This window comes from Falco cherrug, chromosome 7, assembly GCF_023634085.1.
Source record: "Falco cherrug isolate bFalChe1 chromosome 7, bFalChe1.pri, whole genome shotgun sequence".
NCBI classification, from domain to species: domain Eukaryota; kingdom Metazoa; phylum Chordata; class Aves; order Falconiformes; family Falconidae; genus Falco; species Falco cherrug.
The window spans coordinates 49,491,889-49,515,919 of record NC_073703.1 but is presented as its reverse complement, the minus strand read 5'-3'; the positions used below and the strand labels follow the sequence as shown (position 1 = coordinate 49,515,919).

At 41.0% G+C, this 24,031-nt stretch overlaps 2 protein-coding genes across 6 annotated transcripts in view; both read right to left on the bottom strand.

Annotated features, from left to right (window-relative positions):
- The window catches only part of CAPN3 (calpain 3), a 31,574-nt gene extending 27,530 nt beyond the window's left edge, over nucleotides 1–4,044 (bottom strand). For all 5 annotated transcript variants that reach the window (XM_055717221.1, XM_027807961.2, XM_027807957.2 and 2 more), the window contains exon 1: nucleotides 1,356–4,044. In XM_055717221.1, the coding sequence (XP_055573196.1) occupies nucleotides 1,356–1,649 (294 nt within the window). In that variant the 5' untranslated portion in view covers nucleotides 1,650–4,044. The remainder of the gene's footprint in view (nucleotides 1–1,355) is intronic.
- A 143-nt stretch (nucleotides 4,045–4,187) lies between these two features.
- Nucleotides 4,188–24,031, bottom strand: part of GANC (glucosidase alpha, neutral C) — a 27,472-nt gene continuing 7,628 nt past the window's right edge. The window contains exons 8-24 of the mRNA XM_055717218.1: nucleotides 22,718–22,814; nucleotides 21,967–22,147; nucleotides 20,942–21,095; nucleotides 19,483–19,718; nucleotides 18,198–18,324; nucleotides 17,260–17,339; nucleotides 16,215–16,358; nucleotides 15,735–15,831; nucleotides 15,253–15,354; nucleotides 14,538–14,781; nucleotides 12,774–12,838; nucleotides 11,359–11,435; nucleotides 10,063–10,137; nucleotides 9,526–9,639; nucleotides 8,839–8,951; nucleotides 7,209–7,312; nucleotides 4,188–6,302 (exon numbers count right to left, since the gene is read on the bottom strand). Coding sequence (XP_055573193.1) covers nucleotides 6,193–6,302; nucleotides 7,209–7,312; nucleotides 8,839–8,951; nucleotides 9,526–9,639; nucleotides 10,063–10,137; nucleotides 11,359–11,435; nucleotides 12,774–12,838; nucleotides 14,538–14,781; nucleotides 15,253–15,354; nucleotides 15,735–15,831; nucleotides 16,215–16,358; nucleotides 17,260–17,339; nucleotides 18,198–18,324; nucleotides 19,483–19,718; nucleotides 20,942–21,095; nucleotides 21,967–22,147; nucleotides 22,718–22,814 — 2,120 coding nt within the window. The 3' untranslated portion in view covers nucleotides 4,188–6,192. The remainder of the gene's footprint in view (nucleotides 6,303–7,208; nucleotides 7,313–8,838; nucleotides 8,952–9,525; nucleotides 9,640–10,062; nucleotides 10,138–11,358; nucleotides 11,436–12,773; nucleotides 12,839–14,537; nucleotides 14,782–15,252; nucleotides 15,355–15,734; nucleotides 15,832–16,214; nucleotides 16,359–17,259; nucleotides 17,340–18,197; nucleotides 18,325–19,482; nucleotides 19,719–20,941; nucleotides 21,096–21,966; nucleotides 22,148–22,717; nucleotides 22,815–24,031) is intronic.

The window sequence follows — 24,031 nt, the reverse complement described above, 5'->3', positions numbered from 1 at the left end:
CAAGTCTGAACCTTCCCAAAAACAAAGGCTGGATATGCGGATGCTCAGTTATATTAGACAAGTCTGAGGTTACACTGTGGGTTTTTTTGTTTTGATGCTTTCTCATATGCACACTTGCAGTCTGTTTGCCCCAGGGCACCGACACTCATCCACTGTACCGCTATAGCGCTTCCCTCTCCGTGGAAACAGGAAATCCAATCACTTTGATTGACTTGTGGCTGCATTTAATTCATTTGCACTCATTTCCAGGGGCTGATGTAGCCATGGTGATGATGAAGGAATGACAAACACACAGGCACAGGGCACAGCATGTTGCTCCCTCCACATTGCTCACGGTGTTGTGACTGCAGCACGTGGCCTTCCTCTGCGCCTGGTCTTCCACTATTCAGTTACATTCCTGCGGTCAGTTTTATCTGTCACCACTGACTTTGCCACTGAAGCACAGATTTGGGTGTTGGGGAAGTATGGCAAATCTAGAAGAGGTGGCCAAAACCTGCCAGAGAGAGGGAGCTGGGGAAGCTTCTGCGAACCACGTCCTCGCTGCTGGACAGGGGACAGAAGGGGCCGAGGCGATGTCCTGGGGGCTGCCCCGTTGGCGGGGAGCACCTGCCCAGCAGGAATGGCAGGGAAAGAGGGTAACTTCCTCTGCAGTAGGACAGGAAATCACTTGGGAATTGAGGAATTAGTCCTCTGCCCGTGAGAGAGACTCAGGGTGGGAAAGAAGAGGAAGGCTGGCAGGGGAACGCCCACAAAATAGGAAAAAGAAATAGGATTAGTAGGCAGGAGTGGGTACTCATAGTGGTTACAACTCCCAAGTTCATAGTAAGTGGATAATATGATAAACACCTTTTTCAAGTTAGTTAAGCCGTGCTGGGAACAAAACAACTGAATAAAAACATGCTTCAGACCAAAATCTGTCCTTTTATTTTCACAGATTAGGAAAACAGCAGAATACTGAAGTAAAATTGTAAGTGAAATAAGATAGTGTTTAAAAATCAAGCCTCAGCAAACACAGTAACTTGTTGCAGAATGAAAAAATTTCTTTGGTAGTTTCAGACAAGAAAATCCCTAGCAAATAATGCAACAAGAAAATTAAATTCCATGTTTGTTTTTCTACGCATTTAATTCCATCTCTTTTTTTGATTTCATTTTGGTTTATTGTATTTTAGTCATTATATACACACACTCTGAGCTTCCACAGCCCTAGCTAGTCGTCTTCCAGAGCTCTTAAGGAAATACCTCTCCAGCTTATTCCCCCTGCCTCCCCCGATACACGCCTTCTGCGAAAATATAAGTTCAGGGTGAATACTTCAATTTACAGAAAGTAAAAGGCACTCAGAAAACATGTTACTTACATGTGGCCTTTTCCATTCGAACTTGATGGGGATTTTCTGGCTATAGAAGAGGGAGGACTCATTTGGCGGGAAATCAGGATCTTCATAAAGAATGTTTTTCTCCAGGCACGCCTTGTGAAGGTCTTCATAGGTCTTCTGCTTTACCTTGATAATGGGCTGGTTGCGACTTATGATGGCAGAATAAATCCCCCCTGTGCCCCCACCCACACCTTCAGTTGTGGTGCTGATAGTAGCGCTGGGAACGGACCCAGCAGCTGTCTGCTGAGCCACTGCTGCATTTATGGCGGACGGCATGGGAATCAGGCTTATAGCAAATGCTGAAAGAAAGCGAGATCTTGCAAACTGGAAGGAAATCTGAGAAAAGAGGAAGCTGCTGTGTAAACTGCTTTTTCTATCCGTTTAAAGTCTCCCAGTCAAATCTGCAATCAACAAAATTCCCTGTGGTTGAGCACGTTGTGCATCCTCTCAGAGGGCAGTATTTTGTCATAAGAAGTCGGAATTTATTCGTTGATGTGGAGGAACAAGATAATCTGTTGCTAACTCCTGTGCCCGAGTTGTAGTATCTACAGCACGTGTGTGCCTGCCCTGTGCATACAAGCGTCCAGAAGGGACAAGCTTTAACCCGTGAAATCTAAAAATAACTAAGGCAAAGAGAGGAGAGGGAAAGTGAGAGGGACGGGCTTAGTGAGATGGTGTCAGTCTTCTGGGAAGCTCATGCGGGGGCCAGGCATGTTCCTGGGACAGGCTCTCGCTTCCAGGCTGACTCCTGGTGCACGCAGCTCATCCTTTCCTTAAGTAGAGAGCACAGTGAAACTGGAAGCTAAACTCCTGTTGGTTTGGGAATGTATTTATGAAGTACTGCCAGCCAATAAACTAGTCGTGACACCCCTGAAGGAGCTGTTGTACTCGACTTGCTGCTTTTACTTATTGCTGTGGACAAGATACATATTTTCACTAGCAGAAAGGATTATCTAAACACATGCACCAAACAGTGAAAAAGGTAATTATTTGATGCTACTGAGGTCAGGTCGATACCTGCCAGCTGGGTTTGGCTCCTCTAGAGAGCAGCTCACCAGTGCTAAGATTCACCTGGTGACAGCTACCTCCCATGTAAAAGGCACCTTCTCATACAGGTGCAGAAAAGTTTACAAGGGGCTCAGTGTGGAAACTGGGGTGTTCTGTGTGTGTTAGGATATACTAATCTTAGAGGAGATGTCTGACTTTGCACATTTATTTTGTCACACAACAGTGGGATAAGGGACAAAAATCAGTCTCCTGTGAAAGAAGATTTAATGACGTTGCTCTTCTTCATAACACAGTTCTTTAAAAGGTGACATTGTTTATGTGTCAAGAAAAGTCCCTACACCTTGATTTTTCTTTGACTGGGAAGTCTTAAATCACATCATGACATCAGTATTATTTCTGCCTGATGACACTAGTCTCTGGACTCTGGCTCACGTAGTTGCTGACCTTCTGCCCTAGTGCTATGGTGTTTTCCAAAGCACTGATTCTTCATTTCTCAGCCATTTGCTTGGCTTACACATTTCAAATTAACAGTACAATGGACCATCTCTACAGCTCATTAAACAAACTCCACTAGGGGAACTTTTAAAGAAGGTAATATAGTTGACAAGCTTGACTAACCTCTAGGCATATTAATTCTCAGCCTTCTAATGGTAGCCTAAATTATTTTCTTTTTATCATGAATACAAGCCTTTTTGTACCAACAGGACAATCAGAAAGAATGGAATCAAGTGTCTGTGGAAATAGAAATGTAATTGCTTCAGAGTGGGTTGTCCAGATGCAGAATTGATGACTTCCTCATCACATTTAGATGCAAGGATTGCAAGTCTCATATTTGACATTACTTTGTAGGACAGCTTGGCAAAGCCATGCATCACTCTTTCCAGGACATTTCAAGAGCAATGCAAGTAGTGAGATGCAAGGGCCTCTCTAACTGCACAGCTTCAGCAAAAATGCTTATTTTGTAGCCTGTGCATATGTTCTTTCTCTCATATTCTCCCTTCTTGCCTGATTATAAAAACTGTTCTTCGTCTTGTACACAGAGCTCTGTTTCAGGAAGGTGTGGTATTTGACAAACTCCTTGTGGGCTGCTGGGGAGGATCAAATGAAGGATTAGCCATGTTTTTATATTTTTGCTTCTATTTCTTGGGATGGTCAGCAAGTGTCACAGTATGACCTGTTGCTACAGCTACAGCTAACGGTTCAGCTAGTGCCTGCATAGGGAGGAGCAGGTGGACACACACTCCTTGCTTCTAACCCAATGTTGCTCTTTATGGATGTTCAGGAGTATTTTGTAGTTATACCTGTTCAAAAAACAGTTCTCCCTTTCTTAGTTTTTACTGGACAGATGGTTTTGTTATATAGGTCTTTTATGTGAGATGATATTTCTATTTAATTTTTATGAAATTTTATCTCCAGGTAATTGAATTCAGTTACCTTTTTTGTAAATACATACTATAAAAGTTTATTTCTTCACTTATGGCATAAGTATATGGAAAAGTATGTGAGTTGCTACAAATAACAGCGTAAATTATATTCTTTGAAATGTATTTCCTCAGATTTAAAGACACAACTGCTAACATTTTTAGCAACTAACTCCTATCGAAATCCATAGAAGTTAGGCACATACTACTGAAAATTTGCCCCATAAGTACTTACTGTATCTATATACACTATATATAGATAGATATCACACTGAGGGCGGGAGTGTAAAAGCTAGTCATCTGCTTTAACCAGATACTCTTGGAAGAATGCTTGGTAGTGATTCTCAACAGTAGAAATAAGGTTGGAAAGAATAAGGCGTGTAACTTGCTTCATTGTTATTTTATTTCACTTACTTTCCGACTTCAGAAATACCAGTTAAAACATTTCACTAAAACGCTCCAGACAATTGTATTCTGTCAGAAGCACTGCTATGCTTAAATATAAGAAGCAATTGTCAATTAAAGCTTAGAAGCGGATAGAAAAATAGGGTCTGTCTCTCTTCACACAGATGTAAAAGATCTATTTGCTACTGTTCTACCTGGATTAAGCATCTGCATTAAGCACAGCAGTATTTAGGCTGCCAGTTCCTGGAGTGGAGGCTCACACTGTCTGCTAGAAGGGGCTGACAAACAGCTCTGCAGAATAAAAAAGAAGGAACCTAAAGGTCTGGTGGGGAACAAACTGCCCTTGGTAGTCAAGAGCGGAGTAGTCACAGATTGCTCTTGCATTTGCTGTTCCCAGACATCTGCCCTGCAGAGGACAAACAGCAGCAGGTGGGAATGACTGACTGAGCACAGGGAGGACTTTGTAAGAGTAGGGAACAACGTACAAATGGACTGTTATGTTGCCTTTAATTGGCAAAAATGGTGACTATCCTTCTCTGTTTCCTAAGAATTAATTTACTGGTATTTTTAGAAAAAAAAAAAAACTTTCTTATTAAGTAAATTTTGCCCTTTTATATCCACAAAACCCAGTTGATGGCATGTCCAAGTTTGACTCAAAGCAGAACTGTTTTTAAAATAATATAGTTGACAAGTGTACAAATGGAAAGGGCAAACAACTTGAGCAGTGGAGCACTGGTAGCCTGTGAAAAGACATGCCTGATATGGAAAAGGCTGTGGGAATAGGTAGGATGTAGGGGATGTGGGACTCAGGATGTCTCCTATTTTTGAAAGGGAAGAAAGCATCAGGACATACCAGCTTTGTTTGCAGAGATGACAGGAGAAGGAGGCAAGGGAATACTAGACCGAGTTGTAAGAGAATGAGGGAATAAGCATGAAGTGGGATGGCTAAACGCAGAATTAATCCCATTAAAACCAAAAATTTTCTTCATAAATACCAAGCTCAAATCTCAGCCAGACACTAAAAATTAACCAAGAAATTACTAAAATATGTGTAAAGGAAGCCAAACCTTGGCAAGAACTGGAAGATGTGGAGAAGCAGAGCTCTCCCTAAGCAGAGTTGCTTCACTGGGCTGCCTTTAACCAATGGCATTCCATCATCCAAAAATGCCAACTCTTTCCTAACAAAAGACTTTTTTTCTTATGTAGTACTTGCAGAGAGAGGGGAGCAATAACATGGAAAATGTTTCCGCATGAGTCTAGCTGCTACTCTATGCCAGTATTGCACTTACATAGACCTGTGCCCTTTCAAAATCCAAATAGCAGTTTCAAAGCTGGCTATTGGAGAGAATACTGTCTTTTACTATTGCACAACTAACTGGCCCAACCTACTCAAACCATACCTTCAATGACTGAACTGTTTGGCTAGCCTGTTGTTTACTTTCCTGTACAGAGTGCCTAATTCTGCGTTGTCACAAGGGCTGGAAAGGGGAAATGTCTGTAATCACACTGGGTGGCTCCTGTTTTCACAAGGCAGCTCGCAGGCAGAACTCTGATGATAACCTCTGTGTCTGGCTATGTACCGATGCTGCTCGTCAAACTGGCCCAAATCTGCTCTCCTCAAGTACTCCAGTCTCTGAGTAGTGGGACTTCCAAATACTTACATTAAACCCCATGACAATGAGCACAGTCTATGATTTTTGTTGCAAGTGAAGGCAGAATTAAATCCTAACACCTAACTGAAGCTAGCCTGGAGCAGACAGTATTTAGCTTTTTTCCCCCAAAGATACAATCCTAGCACTATTACTCCTGCTGTATCCAAATTTAAATTACTGCTTCAAAAGAAAAAATTGTAGGAAATGTTAGTTTGGGGGTGTGGGTGGGAAATAGGTTCCTCGGTTCCATTGGATTCAAGTGAATATTTAAGTCCTCCCACCTTATTTCCCCTCAGCCTCTCAATGACTTCTCTGAAGAAGGTGAGTCTCCTTTCAGTTGATGTAGATCTGCCAGTCAGCATCAACACTCAGGGCTAAATTTTCCAACGTCAGTGCAGAGGTCTTCATATTGTATGTGAAAACCACTTCTTTTCCTTTACCATCTGAACAAGACAAGAGAGTTTACTATATGATTTAAGAAGAACCCTTCTGAAACAGTCACACATGACTTCCTCCAGTTTTTAACTCTCATTGTCCCTGCCACTGGTGGAAAGGATTGATGAAAAAAGAAACAGTAGTCAAATCTGCCCGGTATACACATATGAACACAGCAGAACTGGAAAAACTATTTCTTTTTTTCTGACCTCTCAAAACCACGGTACATCAAATTATGGAACTATTTGAGGGTTTTTCTGAAAAAACATAACCCTTGTTTCAGCACAGGTTTTCCTCCAAGCACCCTAGAAGTCCTCAAGATGGACAGGTGGAGGCAGAAAGTCCATGTCCACACGATTCCCAGAGCAAAGGGGTGTGCTTGGAAAGCAGCCAGAAATTATAAGCCCTTTCTGTAGATGCTACTGCTTATTCATATGGGATCCCTCACAGCTTCTACAGATCGCCACATAGTCAGGAACTCCAGACACTTTTGAATGAGCAAGAAAATAGAAAAATAATTCTGGTTTTGTCTGCAAGTTTCCTGTTCTAGACTAGGCAGGCCTACAGATCTGAGCAAATGGTCCTTCATTTGAAACACTATCTTGGGCCATATTCTGTGCAGGATAAAGTTACTTGAATTTGTTAATTCTGAACCACTTTTACTGATGTATCTATTGCCTTACAAAGCAAGCGTTCTTCAGTTCTGCATGTAATATTAGTGGTGAGTAACCGCTGGTTCCTTTCACTAAATTCTGTCCTTGATATCAAAAAAAGTAGCAAAGAAAAGTAAACAAAGATGCTCCCTTATACAGTAACACTTCCTTTATAGAGCTGTCACTTTGTTACCTCTAGTGAATGGCAGCAGAGCAACAGTATTTAAAAATTTTGTAGTAAAATAGAAGTCATTTTGTTACCCTTGGAACAGGCTGTCACAAAAGTGGGCTGCTGTCCAAATCCCAGAACTATCACCCGTTCAACCACACATGTAGTGTGGTACTTCCCGCTTTCTTCCGTGCGGCTGAAAAAAGAAAATGATTTCATATATGTTACTTTCTGCTCATCAGCAGTTCAGCATCACGCAGAGAAAGTATTACTTCAGTCTCACCCTTTAAGTTCCCTATACTGGTTTCCTTTTGTCTGCCTTTCTCCTGAAAGAAGTAAAACTTTCCCCCATTGGCAACTAATTTTTCACTGCGTAGCAGATTTCAAAAAGTTAGAAGAAAAAAAGTTTGAGAAGGTATTTTGTGGCAAAAATCATGGCATTGACAACCAGAAAAGTTCTGTATTTTTGCAAAATAGTGGCTAAAACTCTTAAGTATAAACATAAAGTTGTTTTTAACATTTTTCAAGTAAGATATTTCGATCTGAGACACAATTGCCTTTCATTTTGTAACTAATTTAATTTTTATTCAAAAGCTCTAAAAAAACCTCAAACCAAACTGAAATTTTCCTTTTCAAATAGAATGTTATATCATTCATCTCAAAATTACTTTTTTCAACTTCTAGGTTTGCTAGCAATTTAGCAACATTTTTCTATTACAGTCTGAAGATTTAAGCTTTTCAAGATTGCATATCCCAGATAAAGAGATTTAAAGCATACTTTTACCTACATTATCCAAGCTAGTCTACAGTTTTACTCTGTGCTAAATTTTACAGTTTCAAGACCACTTCCTGCATATTTTTGAACCCTAAAGGAATAAAGAAATACCTGTAAAATCGTGATTTATGCACTGCACAGCCTCATGGGCAACACACTTCAATAGTAGAAGTGTCATAGTGGCATATTTAGCATTTCTTTCCTTACAAGCAGCTATGGATATTTTTTGCTTTTAGGTTGTTTCACTCAGCCTTTGCAGGCTGTGTCCTCTCATGCTTCCTTTCAAGTGCTTTTCTTATATATTTTACCATTCTAGTATTTATGGTGCACTTGTTGATTACTTTTGGAGACCACATGTAATGGTGTCTATTTGTGGTTCGCACATAGAATCACAGAATATCTCAAGCTGGAAGGGACCCGTAAGAATAGAGTCCAACTCTCTGCTCCTTGCAGGACTACCTAAAACCAAATCATATGACCTAAGAGCATTGTCCAGATGCTCCTTGAACTTTGACAGGCCTGGTGCCTTGACCAGTTCCCTGAGGAGCCTCTTCCAGTGACCAACCACCCTCTCAGTGAAGAATATCTTGGAAAATATATCTTAGAAAATACAAACACTCCAGGTGTTGCCTATCTGCAAATCTCCCAGTTTATCTTTGTCTCTCTGGTAGGATTTACTCTTTCTGATTACTTCCTTTGTATTTGAGTAAATCTGTAGAATCTCTAGACATGTATAAGTCAAGGCAGTATTTCATGTGTTTCTGCCCTTAGACTTCTGCAGAACATCGTTTACCTCTGCTGTTTTAATGACAGATTCTGCATGGTCTGGGACTTCACTGAGCTTCCAGCAAGACTAATACATCTATGTTTGTAAGAAGGCCTCATGAATTAGAAAAGGCATTTACAATGACAGTGTGTTGGTGGCTTTTGTCCATAATGGCTGTTACCTGGAAGAGAGAATGTTCTTCTGGAAAGTGAATTTCTGATACAGGAACTGCTTCTTGTGGAGATATTGAAATGAATGTCCATCATCTAGGTAGAGCTCACCTATTGCACAGGCCTGTGAAACACACCGGATGGAGTACAAATCAACAGCAGCTTCTAATGCTGGCAATGAAACTAAAAATGTCTCACTGTATGTAATGCTTCATAGTGAGGGTGTGTCTTTATTTTTCTTTAGTGACTTGTATCCCTGGAAGGCTCAGGGAGTCCAGCTCTGAGAGTGCGTGAAGGCTTGAACGTCCTGGTTTTCTAAATTGACATAGGTGCCAGATGTCATCTCATTTATTAGAAAAGACAGTTGTGGGAAGTTCTCCCTCTGTGTCCAAGAAGTTTGTGGCCTACTCGTTCTCTGCTCCTTCCTCCAAGAGACTAGAGGAGGGATGAGAAAGGTCAGAAAAATGTTCTGCCTCTGCTATACTTGGATAGTCTTACTTTGAGGGAACAGTGGAAGGGAGATGGGAGCGCCGCCCCCCCCCCCCCCCCCCCCCCCCCCTCCCAACTAGGAGAAGTGGAGGAGAGCCACTGGGCATAGAGATCAGATACCATTGTGCTGATCAAACAGGCAGCAAGGACATAAAAAGGTCATATGGAGTAAAAGACAACTTTGTAAAGGGAACGTCATCTCAGAGTACCTCTGTGTCCAGGGCCACATGGAGTTCATAAGAAATATCTATCATCCATTCAGTGGATTTTGCAGCCCTGGTCTTCAGAGGTATCACAGTGCCCCCCCGCTGGAATACAGGAATCTGCAAAAAAACAAAGCCAGGGTAGAAAGGTTTCATAGACTCTGATCATGTAATTTTAACTTGGAACAGGGATAACTGAAGCTTGCTCTCAACAAAGTTCAGAAATGAACTTTTACCAGGAGTACATAAAGAAAACTATTCAAGTAACAATGGGAATAGTAGTAATCTTCCAGTATGAGTACAAGCAAAGTATCTTTGCTTATAGAAGTCATGCTTACATCATCTCACTTTTCTCTGCCACCAGGACACATTAGTGTTCCATCTAACTACAAAGGAGACTTTTCTTCTCTACAAAAGCTCTTTTAGATTACATTCCTACAAGGAGATTAAAATGTCACTTTTCTGATTTCAAATGTTGACAAAACAGAAGTCTATTTGGGTTTATTTGCTCAGTGGAAGTAGTATTTTAAAACAAAACCATACATTCTCCAGTGTTACCGGGATCTTCAGAGTGCCTGAATCTTCCATTCGTTTAAATTTCCTGAAATCATACCAAATCTATAAAAAACAAAAAAAGAATGAGTGTGATACATACAGCAAGATCTGTTGCCTCTGCAGATGCAGTTACGCTTCTGCTTAACCTTGCTGTCACTATTCTTAGTGACCTATTTGATGTGCAAGAAATATAATTTAATTTTCAAATCAAATTACTTTCTGGATGGAAGGAATAAATCCTCATTCCTGAAGCACAAAATAAGCTGATCTTTTCTACAGTTTGCACAACATCTTTTATGTCTTGAAGCATCTGGAAGTGCAAAACAAAGAAATACCATCCTTTCTCTTTTTTTATTCTGGAACTCAGCATTTCTAGATTAAGCGTATTCACATTAAAGTGAAAATTAATAACAAAGTTGCTAATAACAGGTCACAAAAAAAGAGCTACATCTGAAACTTCCCATATACCACACCTGCCAGCAGGTTTAACTGCTTTAAGTGTGCCAAGCAGTCAATTCCCACAGAGATATTGATAAAAAACGTTTTTGTTTGGAGAGCCTAGTCTGGTTTTCTCCTTATATTGAGAAGAATTCTAAATGTCCTTCCGTGCATTAGCAGAGTCACAAGGCTCCGCACAGCCTCATACACTCCTCTCTGCTGCTTTCTTTCCTCTTAGGCCTTTCTAGAGTCTCAGGCTCTCCATTAGGAACTATTTTCCCCCCAAATTCTTTCCTTTCTCCCACCTCTCAGCTGTTTCAGCCACTCTGTAGGAGTGGACCACAGTGCCATCCTGTGGATAGAGAGCTTTACTTCAGAGAGGAACTGATCTCTCTACATGTCAAAGCCTTTGCTACACACATCCCAGGCTACTGAGGCTTGTATTTCCTTGTTATAATTTTCCCTCCCCACAGCTTCCCACTGATTTCCTTATGACCTTTCTTCAAAGATCACTTTCCTTCCACATAAAAGTCTAACCCAACGAGAAATACGTGAAAAAAAGGGAACTGACAATTTAGTGAAGCTGATTCTTCATGTTCCATGAGAAGCAGCAAGTCTTGAGGGGAGATTTAAATTATAGGAGACCTGAGGTTTGTGCAGCAACTCTTGGAAAAGCGCAAAAGTAAATTTCCTGTGAGCCAAGCATGTGAGGTATCAAGATGGAATGGCCAGCCGGCCACTGGCACAGCGGCAGTACTCTGCAGTTATGAGATGAGGAACTGGAAGATTGCTGTATACAACACTTCTTTGGACTGAACAGCTGAGCAGCTTCATATTCATCCTCACCTCCTCTGACCCTGGAAGCAGAACACTCACGGCCTTGGCTTCTTGCTCTGTGACTGGATGCACCAACAAAGCATTTCCTGGAGAAAAACATAAACACAGCTGTGGTGCTCAAGGCCACATCTCACCGGAGCAGAAGCTGTGTGCTGTGGGGTTGTCAGCCTCCCATAGCCATTTTAGGGGCTCGCTTAGGCACACCATATGCTTAGGTTCACTTTCTACTGGAAAAAAAGGCGTGTGTAGGGAGCTGATGGCTGCTTGGGTCTTGTTCTGTTACGGTACTGGGATGCAGCTGTGCTTTGCTGCACACCCACCAGCCTGGAGGCACTTCTGGCCCCTCGTAGTCTAAGAGATGACTTGGTTTTCTCTTTGGTTGAACAAAAGAACACATTTTTCTAACTGTCCTGGTTTCAGCTGGGATAGTTAATTTTCTTCTTAGTAGCTGGTGCAGTGCTGTGTTTTGGATTTGGTAGTGAGAATAAAGTTGATAGCACACTGATGTTTTCTGTTGGTGGTAGGTGATGGTTATACCAAGTCAAGGACCTTTCAGTTTCTCAGGCCCTGCCAGCGAAAGGGCTGGAGGGGCACAAGAAATTGGGAGGGGACACAGCCAGGACAGCTGACCTGAACCAGCCAAAGGGATATTCCATACCATAGAGCATCATGCTGAGTATATAAACTGGAGGGAGTTGGCTTGGGCCTGCTGACTGCTGCTCAGGGACTGGCTGGGCATCAGTCAGTGGATGGTGAACAATTGTATCGTGCATCACTTGCTTTTTTTCCCTTCATTTGAATTTTATTCCTCTCCTCCTCTGAAATGCTCTTTGCCACACTTAGCTTTGCTGCTGCATCTTGCCTACCTTGGTCAGACTTCTGTGTGAGAAGAGAATGTCCCTTCCTTTGAAAGTCATTATTAGGCAATCTTGAGCCCAGAGGTAAAAAACGGTAATACTGAAATGCAACACCCCCCTCCCATTCTCTCTTTCCATATAGGCTGAATGTGCTTTACACAAACACACTCATCTCTTCAGCTTAACTTCTGAGAAAACTGACTTCAGCAGCCAGCCATACTGGAGTAAAAAATGATCGGCTTTGGATGGTAGTTGTTTGCTACTATCATTTCTGAAGCAAACTGCGGTCTTAGCTGCTACATTGAACTTCCACATTTCAGGTCAAAACCGACCATGTTTTTTCAAAGTGACTAGTGAGACTGAACTCAAGTTCTTCCATCTCATATGACCCCTGTTTTCAAAGTGCTGTCAAAAATGAGTCCCTTAAAGAGGTCTCAAGTTCTATATTCAGTTACAATATAATTTTTAAGTCTTAGGCAGAATTCATGTTTTGTTTTTGTTATCTGACACTATCACCTCAAAAATATTTTAACTCAAACTCCAGAGAATGAGAAGACACCTGCTTACCCAGCATGTACTCATTTTCCACACCAAAAGTTTCTGTTTTCCCTGGAAACTCTACCCAGAGAGGCCTGTAGAAAGAAAGATAGAGATCCAGTTAGTTTCTCCACTCCCACTAGCCTGCTCAAAGCTTTCTGGCATTTTCAGGCTCCATTTTCTCTCTCTCTTTACAGGGTACAGCTATAAAGAACTGAAGATAGAGCAAGGTCCTCTTCTGTGCCTTAAAGTACCCCTTTTGAGTCACTGATGAGAGTTCCCAGTAAAACATGGGTTAAGACACTCCAATACACCTATGGTTTGGCCTCCTGCAGCATCACCTTCTTCCCTCCTGCCTTCTTCCTTACAAACCTGCACCACATATACCTTCCTTCTAGCAAAGGAGAGGTGGATGAGCCTGTCTGTCATAGCCTACCAGCAGCGCTGACACCTGATGAGCTAGTCCCTGCAGCACAGTCCTTCCTGTTCTCAGCAGCCCACTACAGCTTTCATAGCATCTCCTCCTGGTCGTGACTGAGAAACCTGCACCAGAAGTTAATTTTCAGTCTTTCTCAAAAAAGGGTAGCGCAATCACCAGCTGGTTACAGAACAGGAGTTGTGTATTTAAAATCTGAGAGATCATGACAATAACAGCTCATTCAGAAGCAGGCTCTGGGTTTTCTTACACAAAAAGCCTGGCTCATCTGCGTACTCACAGGCATCCACTTGTTCACTGCAGCCCTGCTGTTTGTGTGCTTGCTAATGAGACACGTTTTCCACTCCGCTTGTTTCAGTGAAAAAAATATCATGCTTCCTCTAATTCTGTACCTACTGCAGCAAATGTAGCATACTCAAAGTTTTATTTGCTATTGTGGGCAGTGCATGTGTCAACATAAACTTCATTTTAAGAAAGACAGAAACCCGCTCTCTATGTCAGTGCATACAACAGGGACATCTATGCCTGTGTAATACCCATATACCTATGCAACAGATGCTCACACTATGTAATGCAAATCGTCTTTGAAACTCAAACCACTCAACTCTAGTCAACAAGACCTTAATGTTTTTAAAACTCAGGAGATGTATTGTATTTGGATAATAGTAAGTAAAGATAAATGTAGTGCAAAAAGACAACCTCAAAGACACAGCAATACCCGGCAGATCAGTGACATTCATTTCTTGCTGAAAGGATTGTTGCATTCAGTTCCACTGAGTCACTTTTTTATTAGAGGTTAGAGAGCAGCAGAACAGAAGTTTATTTTCTAATTTCACTTCTGTTCTAGATTACTAGATTATTTACTAAAAGAAAAATTGTAAGAAATACTGCAGAGATAAATGATCAGATTATCAATAGGAAATAAGCTTTTATAACAGTATCAATTCAGCCATAACAAATATTTTCAAGAGGGGCAAAATGACCTTTAGGTTTTTAGATCAGCAGGTTCAGAGACCATCAAGCGCTGTTTTAAGTGTGAGTCGGAATACTACATAATGTTCTTTATCATGACAAGAAGTTTGGAGCCCACAATACTTTAAAAACATGTTTAAAGTCTGTGCAGTGTTTACTGAATTAGTGTGGTCCTGATGTCATTTGGAAAAAAACACAAAAAATGTAGTCTTCCTCTGTGAACCCTACCAAAGCTTGCAGAACGCACGACAACAGAATTTAGTAATTTTTGTGTCTTTTGTCTTTAAAATTTAAATAAGTAATCACAAAAAGAAGATGGAAATTTAACTTCCCTCCTCCAAGTAATTTCCTGAAGATAATCACTAAACCTCCTGACATGTTCTTACCTCATAACTGGTTCAGCCGCTGTGTGAGCCCGATAGAACAGTGTGTATAAGTATGGCAGCAGGACGTAGCGCTCTCTAATGGCTTCCCTGATGATCTGGGTGTTCTTCTCCCCAAAGAGCCACGGTTCTCGCCGTTTGCTCTCCATGTTAGAATGACCTCTGAAGAAGGGCTGGTAGGCTCCAGCCTGATACCAGCGAACAAGTAATTCTGGTTCTGGATCTCCAATAAACCCTCCCACATCAGCTAGATATTGCGCAGACAAATAAAAATACACATTTTTGGAAATTATTCTGAAAAATGTGCAGTTCTTCTCTAACAAACATTCTAAGTGTATAAATCCATGCATTTCACAATGTGCTTGCAGTTCTGCTGTTGGACGGCTGCTTGTCCAAATGAGAGTGGAAAACTGGTGTAGTATGTTATCCTTTAATAAAAATCTCAAGTGAGCTTTTGGAGGCTAGGTGAATGCCTTCCTCAGTGACAGAGGATTGTCACAGTGATGGTACAGACCACCACCTGAGGACTGCTCCTCCAGATGGGATGCAAACACGAGATAAAAATTAGTGGAGGTATGATGGTGAGAGTCAAGTTACTGGCTTCTGAAGCCAGACTAATCTGTAAAACTGCCTAGAAATGCACTGAACTGTTTAGCTTGGAATACAAGCTTGGTGGCACCACCGATAGTGATTGTAAGCAACCAGCCGAACACCTTACCTCCACAGAAAGAAATCCCTGCCATGCTGATGGTGAGAAGCATTGGAATGGATATTTTCAAGTAACTCCACTCTGCTGTGTTGTCTCCAGTCCACACTGCCCCTGGAAATACCCAGTTTCAGCATTACACAGGGAAGTTGGGCATATGCTTCAGTTTATGCTTGCAGTTAAGGAAAGAAGACAAGAATGGTCATGAAATACCGGTGAACTGCTGTTCATTGCAACTTTTTTTTCTTTATACACACACACTCCTGAAATATGCAACAAGAGCAGGCAGTGGTTTGTCACAGGACACAGGTTGTTATTCTGCCTTTAACTTGTACACACTTTACCAACTTCTCTTGATTTAATCACTTGCACTCTTATAAGCTCACTGTGTCAGTATTTCTAAGATAGTTTCTGTCCTCTCCAGATATTACTACTACACAGTGAACTTAATAGAACAAAACAGCATGGAAGGCATCCAGCTCGTCCTTACTTACCATACTTCTGTGATCCTGCAAAGAAAGACCGTGTGAGGACAAATGGTCTCTCTTTTCCTGAAGAACGTCTTATGAGTCCTTCTGCAGTTGCCATTTGCTGAAAATCACGAACATAAAAGTCAGGAAGATAAACTCTATAATTAGGATATTCGCCACACCACCTTTTTAGCCCTTCCAAGGCAGGAAAATCAAGAAATCTGTACCCACAAATAATAACTATTATTGAAGTAACACTTTCTTATTATAATACACTTGAAAAAAAATATTAATATTGTGTAGTTACAGCCAATGTCATTTACGCTGTTATGGTAGAAAGGCATGGATGTTGTCAACATTTTCTTGTGATCAGTCACAGAGTTTATTTCAAACATGGCAACATCCAGCACAGCAGAGTTGATGGACCTTGATGGAGGTTACACAATACGAACTACTGTGTAAATTACCACATTTTGTTGTGGTTTGTGTCTCCAGATATTCTACCTGGTAGAATCCGTAGAGGTTGTGTACTTCCCGATGCTCCCAGTTGTTGTAGTGCACAGCATCTTTCTGCATTGTTAGTTCTGCCCCTTTGAAGACTGAAGGCTCATTCATGTCGTTCCACACAAACAGGATATTAGTGGATCCCTACGATACAGGGTAGCAATTAGGACATAACACAGCCATTGCTGTGACTTGGTGTGGTTACCTCTAGTGGGTGTCAAACAGTCTGGGGTATGAGTTGAAACAGCAGCAGCAGCAAAGCAAGACATGTTAATTATACTCCTGTGGTCATTTGAAAGCTGCCAGTCATTCATCTCATCTCTCCTGGTGGCCCTTCTGGTCAGGGTGGTGGCCTATCAGCCCACTTGATTTTTGCAATTCTTATAATACTTACTAGGTACTTACTATTCCTGCCTGCTGGTGAGGGAAAAGAGGCAGGGAAAAGAGAAGTAGCAAATAGCCATGAGGAAAAAGATCAGAGAAGGCCAGAAGAGAAAGACTGGAGAGGAAAAGCAGCATGGGAAATGTCTACTATGCATGTCTGCTACAGGAGTAGTTTCAACAACCCTACTGCAAAGCAGAACTTCGGGGCGGGATGTGGTAGAACTCGAGATGTCCAGCAGTGTTTACCCACACACCTTCAGCACTAGGCAGGAGTGCTGGGAGGAAGGTCAGGGTGAAATTACCATGAGCTATGAGAGAACATTCTCACATCACTCCTTGTGTGCTACCATGGTAGTAAAAGCTGGAATTGCAGCAGCAGTGTTAGATTAGAGGCTGCTAAAACGCCTGCAGTTTGTCCATCCTACTGCTGCAACTAAATGAGCAGGTTCACTAGTGGCATATGCATTCCAACTTTCTTAGTGTAGATAAGCTCATGGAGAAAATCCTTCTGTGGTACTTCAGCTTATCAAGATACTTTCCTCTACATTATCATAATACAGCTACAAAAGCCACCAACTTGCTTAACCCATAGTTTATCTTCTCTCTTTTCACCATTTTCAGGCTTTCTGGAATATGCAGATCAGAGCAAATAAATACACACCTTGTATGTTTTGAAGGTAAACTGATCTGCATACCATTTTCGCACTTCAGGATTGGTGAAATCCAGGTAACAAGAGGAACCTGTGGATATGGGAGATCCCAATTATTTACCTGATTTTAAGAGCAGACTTGCTTTGTCTTTGCACCTAAATACAGTGGCCAAAAGCTAGGATGCTTTCCACAATGGGCAGCAATAATGTAGTTGCTATTGTTTCTGAGACAAAAGCTCAAGAGCAAATTCCAGGCTGACTTGGAACTCAGTACACCTCTTGCCACGTTCTGCAGGCCAACACATGTAGATGCTGATGGTCTAAAGCTCAGCACCACTTAAAAATGACTGCTAGCAGTTTGAAGCATGTTCAGATGTGAACAGAACGCCAGGGAGAGACAGCATCCCTGGCATTTTGAGCTCAAACAGGAAAGTGTCACTGAAAAGCTGAATAACTAAATCCTGTCATGCTACTAGAAGTTGTAATATGTCCTTGATTTTTCCCATTTTCATTTCTTTGCCAGAATTGTGGGTTTTCTGTCTGTAAAGAAGGGGGACAAGCTCCTTTGCCTCCCTGCAGTAAGATCTCCTCATGAAAAATAACGTGTCAAATCAGGGTTCACTTAATTCATCCAGCCCACATAAGCTGTGCTCACTGCAACAGACCAGCCTGCATTTCTGTTACCCAAAACAATTTGGGAAGAGGGATAGCTGTTCTGACCAACAAATCCAACTTTTTTAGTTTGAGACACTTGGACTATCTACAGATCCAACAGATGTAACAGAGGAAGTTGTACAGCTGAAGCAATTGGAACATGACAAAGAAACCACAAAGTACATGAAATTGTGAATATTCACCAAAAATGCGAGGAATGTAAGAATCCCAATTAAACTTTTCCAAAATTTTTAAAATAAATAGCTTGAAATGTAGAGACAGAGAAGCTTTTTACCTGGCCAACAGATGCCCTCAAAATCTTGCCCATTTCTGTCTTTCACAAAATATCCTTTGTCTTTTGCCTGTGAATACAGGGTATACGTGGGATCAATCTTAATGTGGGGATCTACAATGACGACAAGCTGCCAGGATAAGAAAATAAAATGCATCATTAGCAACAACTGTACTGAATAAAACAGTAGAGTTCACTTTTGATAAAGGGCAAATAATGATTTCACTTCAGGTAAAGAAGGCAGCTGTGTCAATAATTTAACAAAGCAGTTACCAGTTCTTGTATATACTGTGCTAGACTTATGTATAATAGCTGAATTTACAAGGAGGGCAGGAACTCATGCTTACCCCTCTGAAATAAGGGCCAAACCCCATTGTTTCAGACAAAAGCAAGTACCCTCACCCCTAAAACCACCATGTTTAATTCACTGCTGTATTCTGTGAATGGGAAAACACCTGACCTCCATGTTCATGTCCCTGCTTAAAATCATTTGCCTTAAGACACTTAAACATATCTTAATTTATATAGCATACAACAGCAAAAGAAATTTCTAATTAAAAAAAATAATAATGTATTTTGCAGTTACTTTCTGCTGCCATTAACTGCCTTGCTGTTAAGTGAAAGTACTATAGTTCCAACTAAGAGATTATAAAACTTGAATGCTATTTCAACAGTCCTCTGTTCATTGACTTTTAGCAAAGGTTAGGCATTAAGCCATTCCACAACTGTTAGGCATTAACTGTCTACATTTTAATACCTCCATAATTCCAAGGAAAATATTTTAGCTGTAAAAGCAGAAACAAAGACTAACTAAGCTAACAGGCTGCATATCATACCAGGACTTCACCAGAAGAAAAAAAAACCAATTTCGTTTATGGTAAGTAATCCTATCAACAGAAAGCACAAATTAAAAAGTAGTGTCAATACAAAGAACAGCTGAAGCAAGGATAGTAACTACCGATGGTGAAAGCTCAAGTTAAGTAGGAAAATTTTCTACTGTGCCCATCAAGGACAGCACTGGGCTGCTTCTGTAAGGTGGAGCTTCACAGGGGTCAAACTTAGCCTGGTGGTCAGGGTACAAAACGGACTATGAAATAATAAAATGGCAAGAGAAGCTGTATTAAACAACATAGCTTGCATACTGGAAGCATCACCAGACTGCAACACAGTCTGATTTACTCTACTGTAGTTAAACTGCTTCCGGTATCTGAAATACCTTCGTTAAAGCTAGATTGGGTAGCTTCAAACTACGAAGAAGTATTTTATATCTTCCTGCTATATTATTTACCTTGCGTTTTTTCTTCCTGAGATGTTCTTGCATCTTTCTGGGGTTCTGGAATTTCTTTTTGTCCCAAGTAAAATACCTTTTGCCATCTGTGTGCTCTATGTCCAGCCATATCACATCATAAGGAATGTCATGTTCATCAAAGCCAGCGTCTACTGCCTTGACGTCTTGCTCATCCTCATAATTCCACCGGCACTGATGGTAGCCCAGAGAAAAAAGGGGGGGCAGGGCTTGAGTGCCTAGGGAGAGTATATAAATTAAATCAAGGCAGCACTGTTAATGCCCTTCAGGATTTTATCTAGAGACTCTAGAAAAGTTAACATGATTAATATGTATCTGTTTGGAACTAGGAAATGCTAGCCTGAGTTGAGCCTAAAGCACATTCTTCATACTGAAGTGACTGAACTCTTGAAATAACAAACATTACAACCAGCTCAACAGCCAGAAAGAGCAGAGGGCTGTAATAATAATACAAGACTGAGAAGGAACTCGCTGTTCCATAATGATGAAGTGTTATTTCAGTAACCAGTGTAATTTTTTTTTTCTAATGTAAATATAGTCTAGATTAGCTTAACTGTCATTAATGCAAACAAATAGATTTTAATCAGTAGAATGCAATTCCTGTGACTGCTTGAACCTGAGTACTGTAAACAGGCCCACAGGTGCTGCCGTACAAGAAGAACCATGGAATTGCAATTGTTAGGAATTTTTAAAATTAGAAAACATGTACGTATATATGTATATGGCCAAAGGGAGCTGGGAAACCTTCCTGAGTGTGCACTTCTGCTGGGAGAGATCCTCTTGCAACCTGGCTACTTTCCTATTCCTGTTCAGCTGAACCACGTTCTCTCCATAACATCTGTGCAGCAAACAATCATTGCTAATACACCAAAGAACTATCAGGGATGTTTCTGTACTTTTAATTCTATTTAGTACGTAAAGAATTTTGCTTTTGTAACATGTTCATCCTCTTGCCTTCAATTTTTTCGTCTCTTTCTGAGCCCCTTGTGTCCTTCCTTTCCCCTATCTGCATGTTGTCTCTTCTCCCTTCCCTAATGGAACCACTGGACAGTTACCAATATTCTTTCTCTACATTCCAGGATATGTTACTCTGTGACTTCAGTCTTTTCTCATTATAAGGTGGCCTGCCTTGACAGTGACTGGCAGTTCTAGCCCCCTGTGTCTCCACACTTCATCCAAGGCAGCAGATTCAGACAGCAGTAACTATGCTGGCTTCTCAACTAGGGCCAAATGTGACCAGCTGCAAATGCCACGAAAACAAGGATGGAGGCCTGTCTTCACAAAGTACCAGCCTTTGCTCTACCAACTGCAGTTTGGGAACAAGTGGCCTCCTGCACACAGTGGGCTAGGTAAATATTAACCCATGCCTGGGTACAGCATGTTACTCTGAGAATCTCCCAGGTAAATGTGCCATACTGACTCCCATTATGTGAGTTAGTACCTGTCAGTTGTGCAAACTGCTTGAAGATATCAAATGCAGTGGGTCCCATCAGCAGGAAAACATCAATGATCCCACTTTCTGACATCCAGCGCACATCAGTCAGAGGCACCACTCTCTGCTTAGCAGCCTCTGCTGCAGATCCGGATGACATGGGCTTTGAAGGAAACCAAGGTAAAAGTGAGTACATCTCTATCAAACTTTTGTTCAGTCAAGGAGCAACGATGGAAACCCACAAAAATCAGTAACACACACCTGGTACCTGGCAAGTATTAGGAATATACACTGAATGTCTCTTATATATCCTTCACAAATCCTTTACCTTGCATGCTGGTTATACAAGATGGAGTAATAGTTAATGAGGAAAAACGGATAATGAGGGGCAAAGTAATTAAAGCTTTTCTGTAATTATAGACTATGCATTTTCTGCAGGAGTTTTGAGTAGTATCTGTAACTGCATCATAAATAATAAAGAAAATTAATAATGTTAACCATGTAATGAAGCAAGATTTTTTTTCTCACTGTTTCAATTGTAACAGTATTTGTATGTTTGTGTTTCAAGAGTTGAGGGAGTTCATCTCCTGAACTTTCTATGTTTCTTGAAGGTCAGTTACAATCCACAGAAGAATAAGACTACTAAGCAGAAATGTGTGGCAATTCCAAGAATTTAAAAACTCAGAAAAATTTCTCAAACCCAAGAGATTGTCAAGATATCTGTCCACCCTTTTTTCTGCCTCTACATCCACTTGTGTAGATTTTTTCTGCTCCAATATTACATATTTCCTCTCTGCCTTCTCTGCAGACTTGTTAAGACACAAGTTCTTTAACTTGACTCTTGAAAGGAGTCATCTCCTTGTTCTTTTTAGTGGTTTGATGCAATAAATTTAGCAATAGGGAGGACAGGAGGAAGAGACTGACAATTTTCATTAGGGAGCAAAAGATAAATCTCCAACAATGTTGTTATGTTCGTGTTGGACTTGCCCTGGTGTGTTTTCTTTATTAAATTCTGAGGAAAGTGAGCAGCTCACCTCAGCTACTGCCTTTGTACTAATATCCACCAGCGTTTCTGAAGAGTTCAGCCAGAAAATCCCTGCAGTTCTGTTAGGCTTATGTGCTAAGAGAAGGGGCACCGAACCGTAAATGCCTATTTTGTCATGTATCTTGTGGCCGAAGATATCCAGATTATAAAGCCGGTAGGCATCACCATCACTAGGACAAACAAACAGATGTGTCTGTTATACGTAAGCATCCCACACTAGGCCAATTTTAGCTGTATTGCCATTCCTCTAAGCCCAATGAACACACTCTGTATTATGGTCTTTTGTTTAGCAACCAAAGCTGAAATTTGGACAGCCTAGATTGCTACTCCTTTGCTTTGGTCCTAGCTATCTTAATTAAACATTTTTGCTGCCAGTCAGACTACTGTTCATTTGCTCTAAGTCCTAAAATATAAATTCTGAACTCTCCTGTCCTTCCATGGAGTTGCTCTTCTAAGAGTTCTGCTTAAACATGACCAGTCCTGCAATTCACGAAAAAACTGCATGGAAAATTGCGTGAGAAGAGAAAGGGGTCATTCATGAAATTGCAGAGTGGAAAGGGAAAGCAGAACAATTTACTCCATGTGGACAGGGGCTGTGTTTGCTGTACCGTTACACTAAAATATACACTATAGAATACACATATCTCGAGCTGTTGTCTGCGTTAAATTATTAAAGACAATGTTATAGCTCTCGTCTACAAAAAATGATACTGTTTTCACTAGCAATCTACCACCTTTACCTGGTGTTTTTGAGAAGAAGTGCTTCTGTGTGTTGTGGTATTCCATAAACATGGTCAAATCCGTGTAGAGAGAAGTCCGTGCCTACCGAACTAGGACCTGAGGGAATAACATTAAAAGAGAAGACTACAGAGTTCCATTCTCAGGCTTAGCTGAAAGCAACAGAGCAGAGCAATCTAACTGAAAGAAAAATATTAAAAAGCAGGTTTTAATAATCAGCTCTTTCATTCTTGCTTTCAGCTTCACTTCCATTATTACCTCTATGCTACAGAGGTAATGTTTTAAACAGATTTTATGGTACTTATTCTGATTTTGATCTGCTTATGAAGATGAAATGAATCACTTAAATAGAAAAAAAACAATACATGTAATAGCGGGTATCTTCCTTATTCTGTAGTGAAACTGCTTAAAATTATCTCCTGTTTCTATCCCAGTACCTACAAGGCAAGCTTTGCAGCACAGTGGACTTCAGTGTCAGTTGCCTGTTTTGTACTGCTCTTCAGCCTCAGCCAGGGAAGCAGCATGAAGAGCCCCTGCCAGTGGTATCATTTTGTCACATCACTGAATCCAGAGCAACTTTTGGCAGGTGACCAGAGATCCCGCAGACTGACAAGCAGCAGCCTCAGGATCAGAACCTGACCATACGGACTTCTTCCTCTAACACAGAGAAACAGGAAAACATGACGCCGACCTAATACATCAGATACACCGTAAACAACAAGCTTCCTGCCCCTCTGTGTCTTGACTGTGAACTGAAGAAGCTGCTGTCACCCAGAGGAAGCACTTCCAGACCTCTCTCGCTCTACTGCAGCTGCTAGGTAGTGCTGGTTGCTATATAAGTCTGCACGATAGTGGTAATGGACAAAACTAACCAACTCAATTAATGTAGAATATAACTGGACAGACAGCACACGATCATAAAATCTGATAATTAATAATTTAAATTGCATTTGAGCTACTGACCTATATGGTTCTAGAATCTCCTTCTTATCCCTTAAGACTGCTCAGTATTTCCTTTTGTAAGTCCTCTACTTAAAAAGTTTCTCTGCGACAATTATTACTGCTTAGATATGATTTCTTATATGTCGTGAGAATAAACTACAAGTGAAATCAATGTTATGTGATGATACTCAAACAGAAAAAAAAGAAAATAAAAAGGAAATAATACATTATATACCAGTCAACCAATGCAGATAGGGCTATGCTGCATCAGAAACGGCACTGTGAGCTGATGTGATGTGTTGCATTTAACGTGTTCCCTCCTGAACAGAAATCTAACGAATATTTCCAGTACTTTTGTCAAATTTGTTACCCAT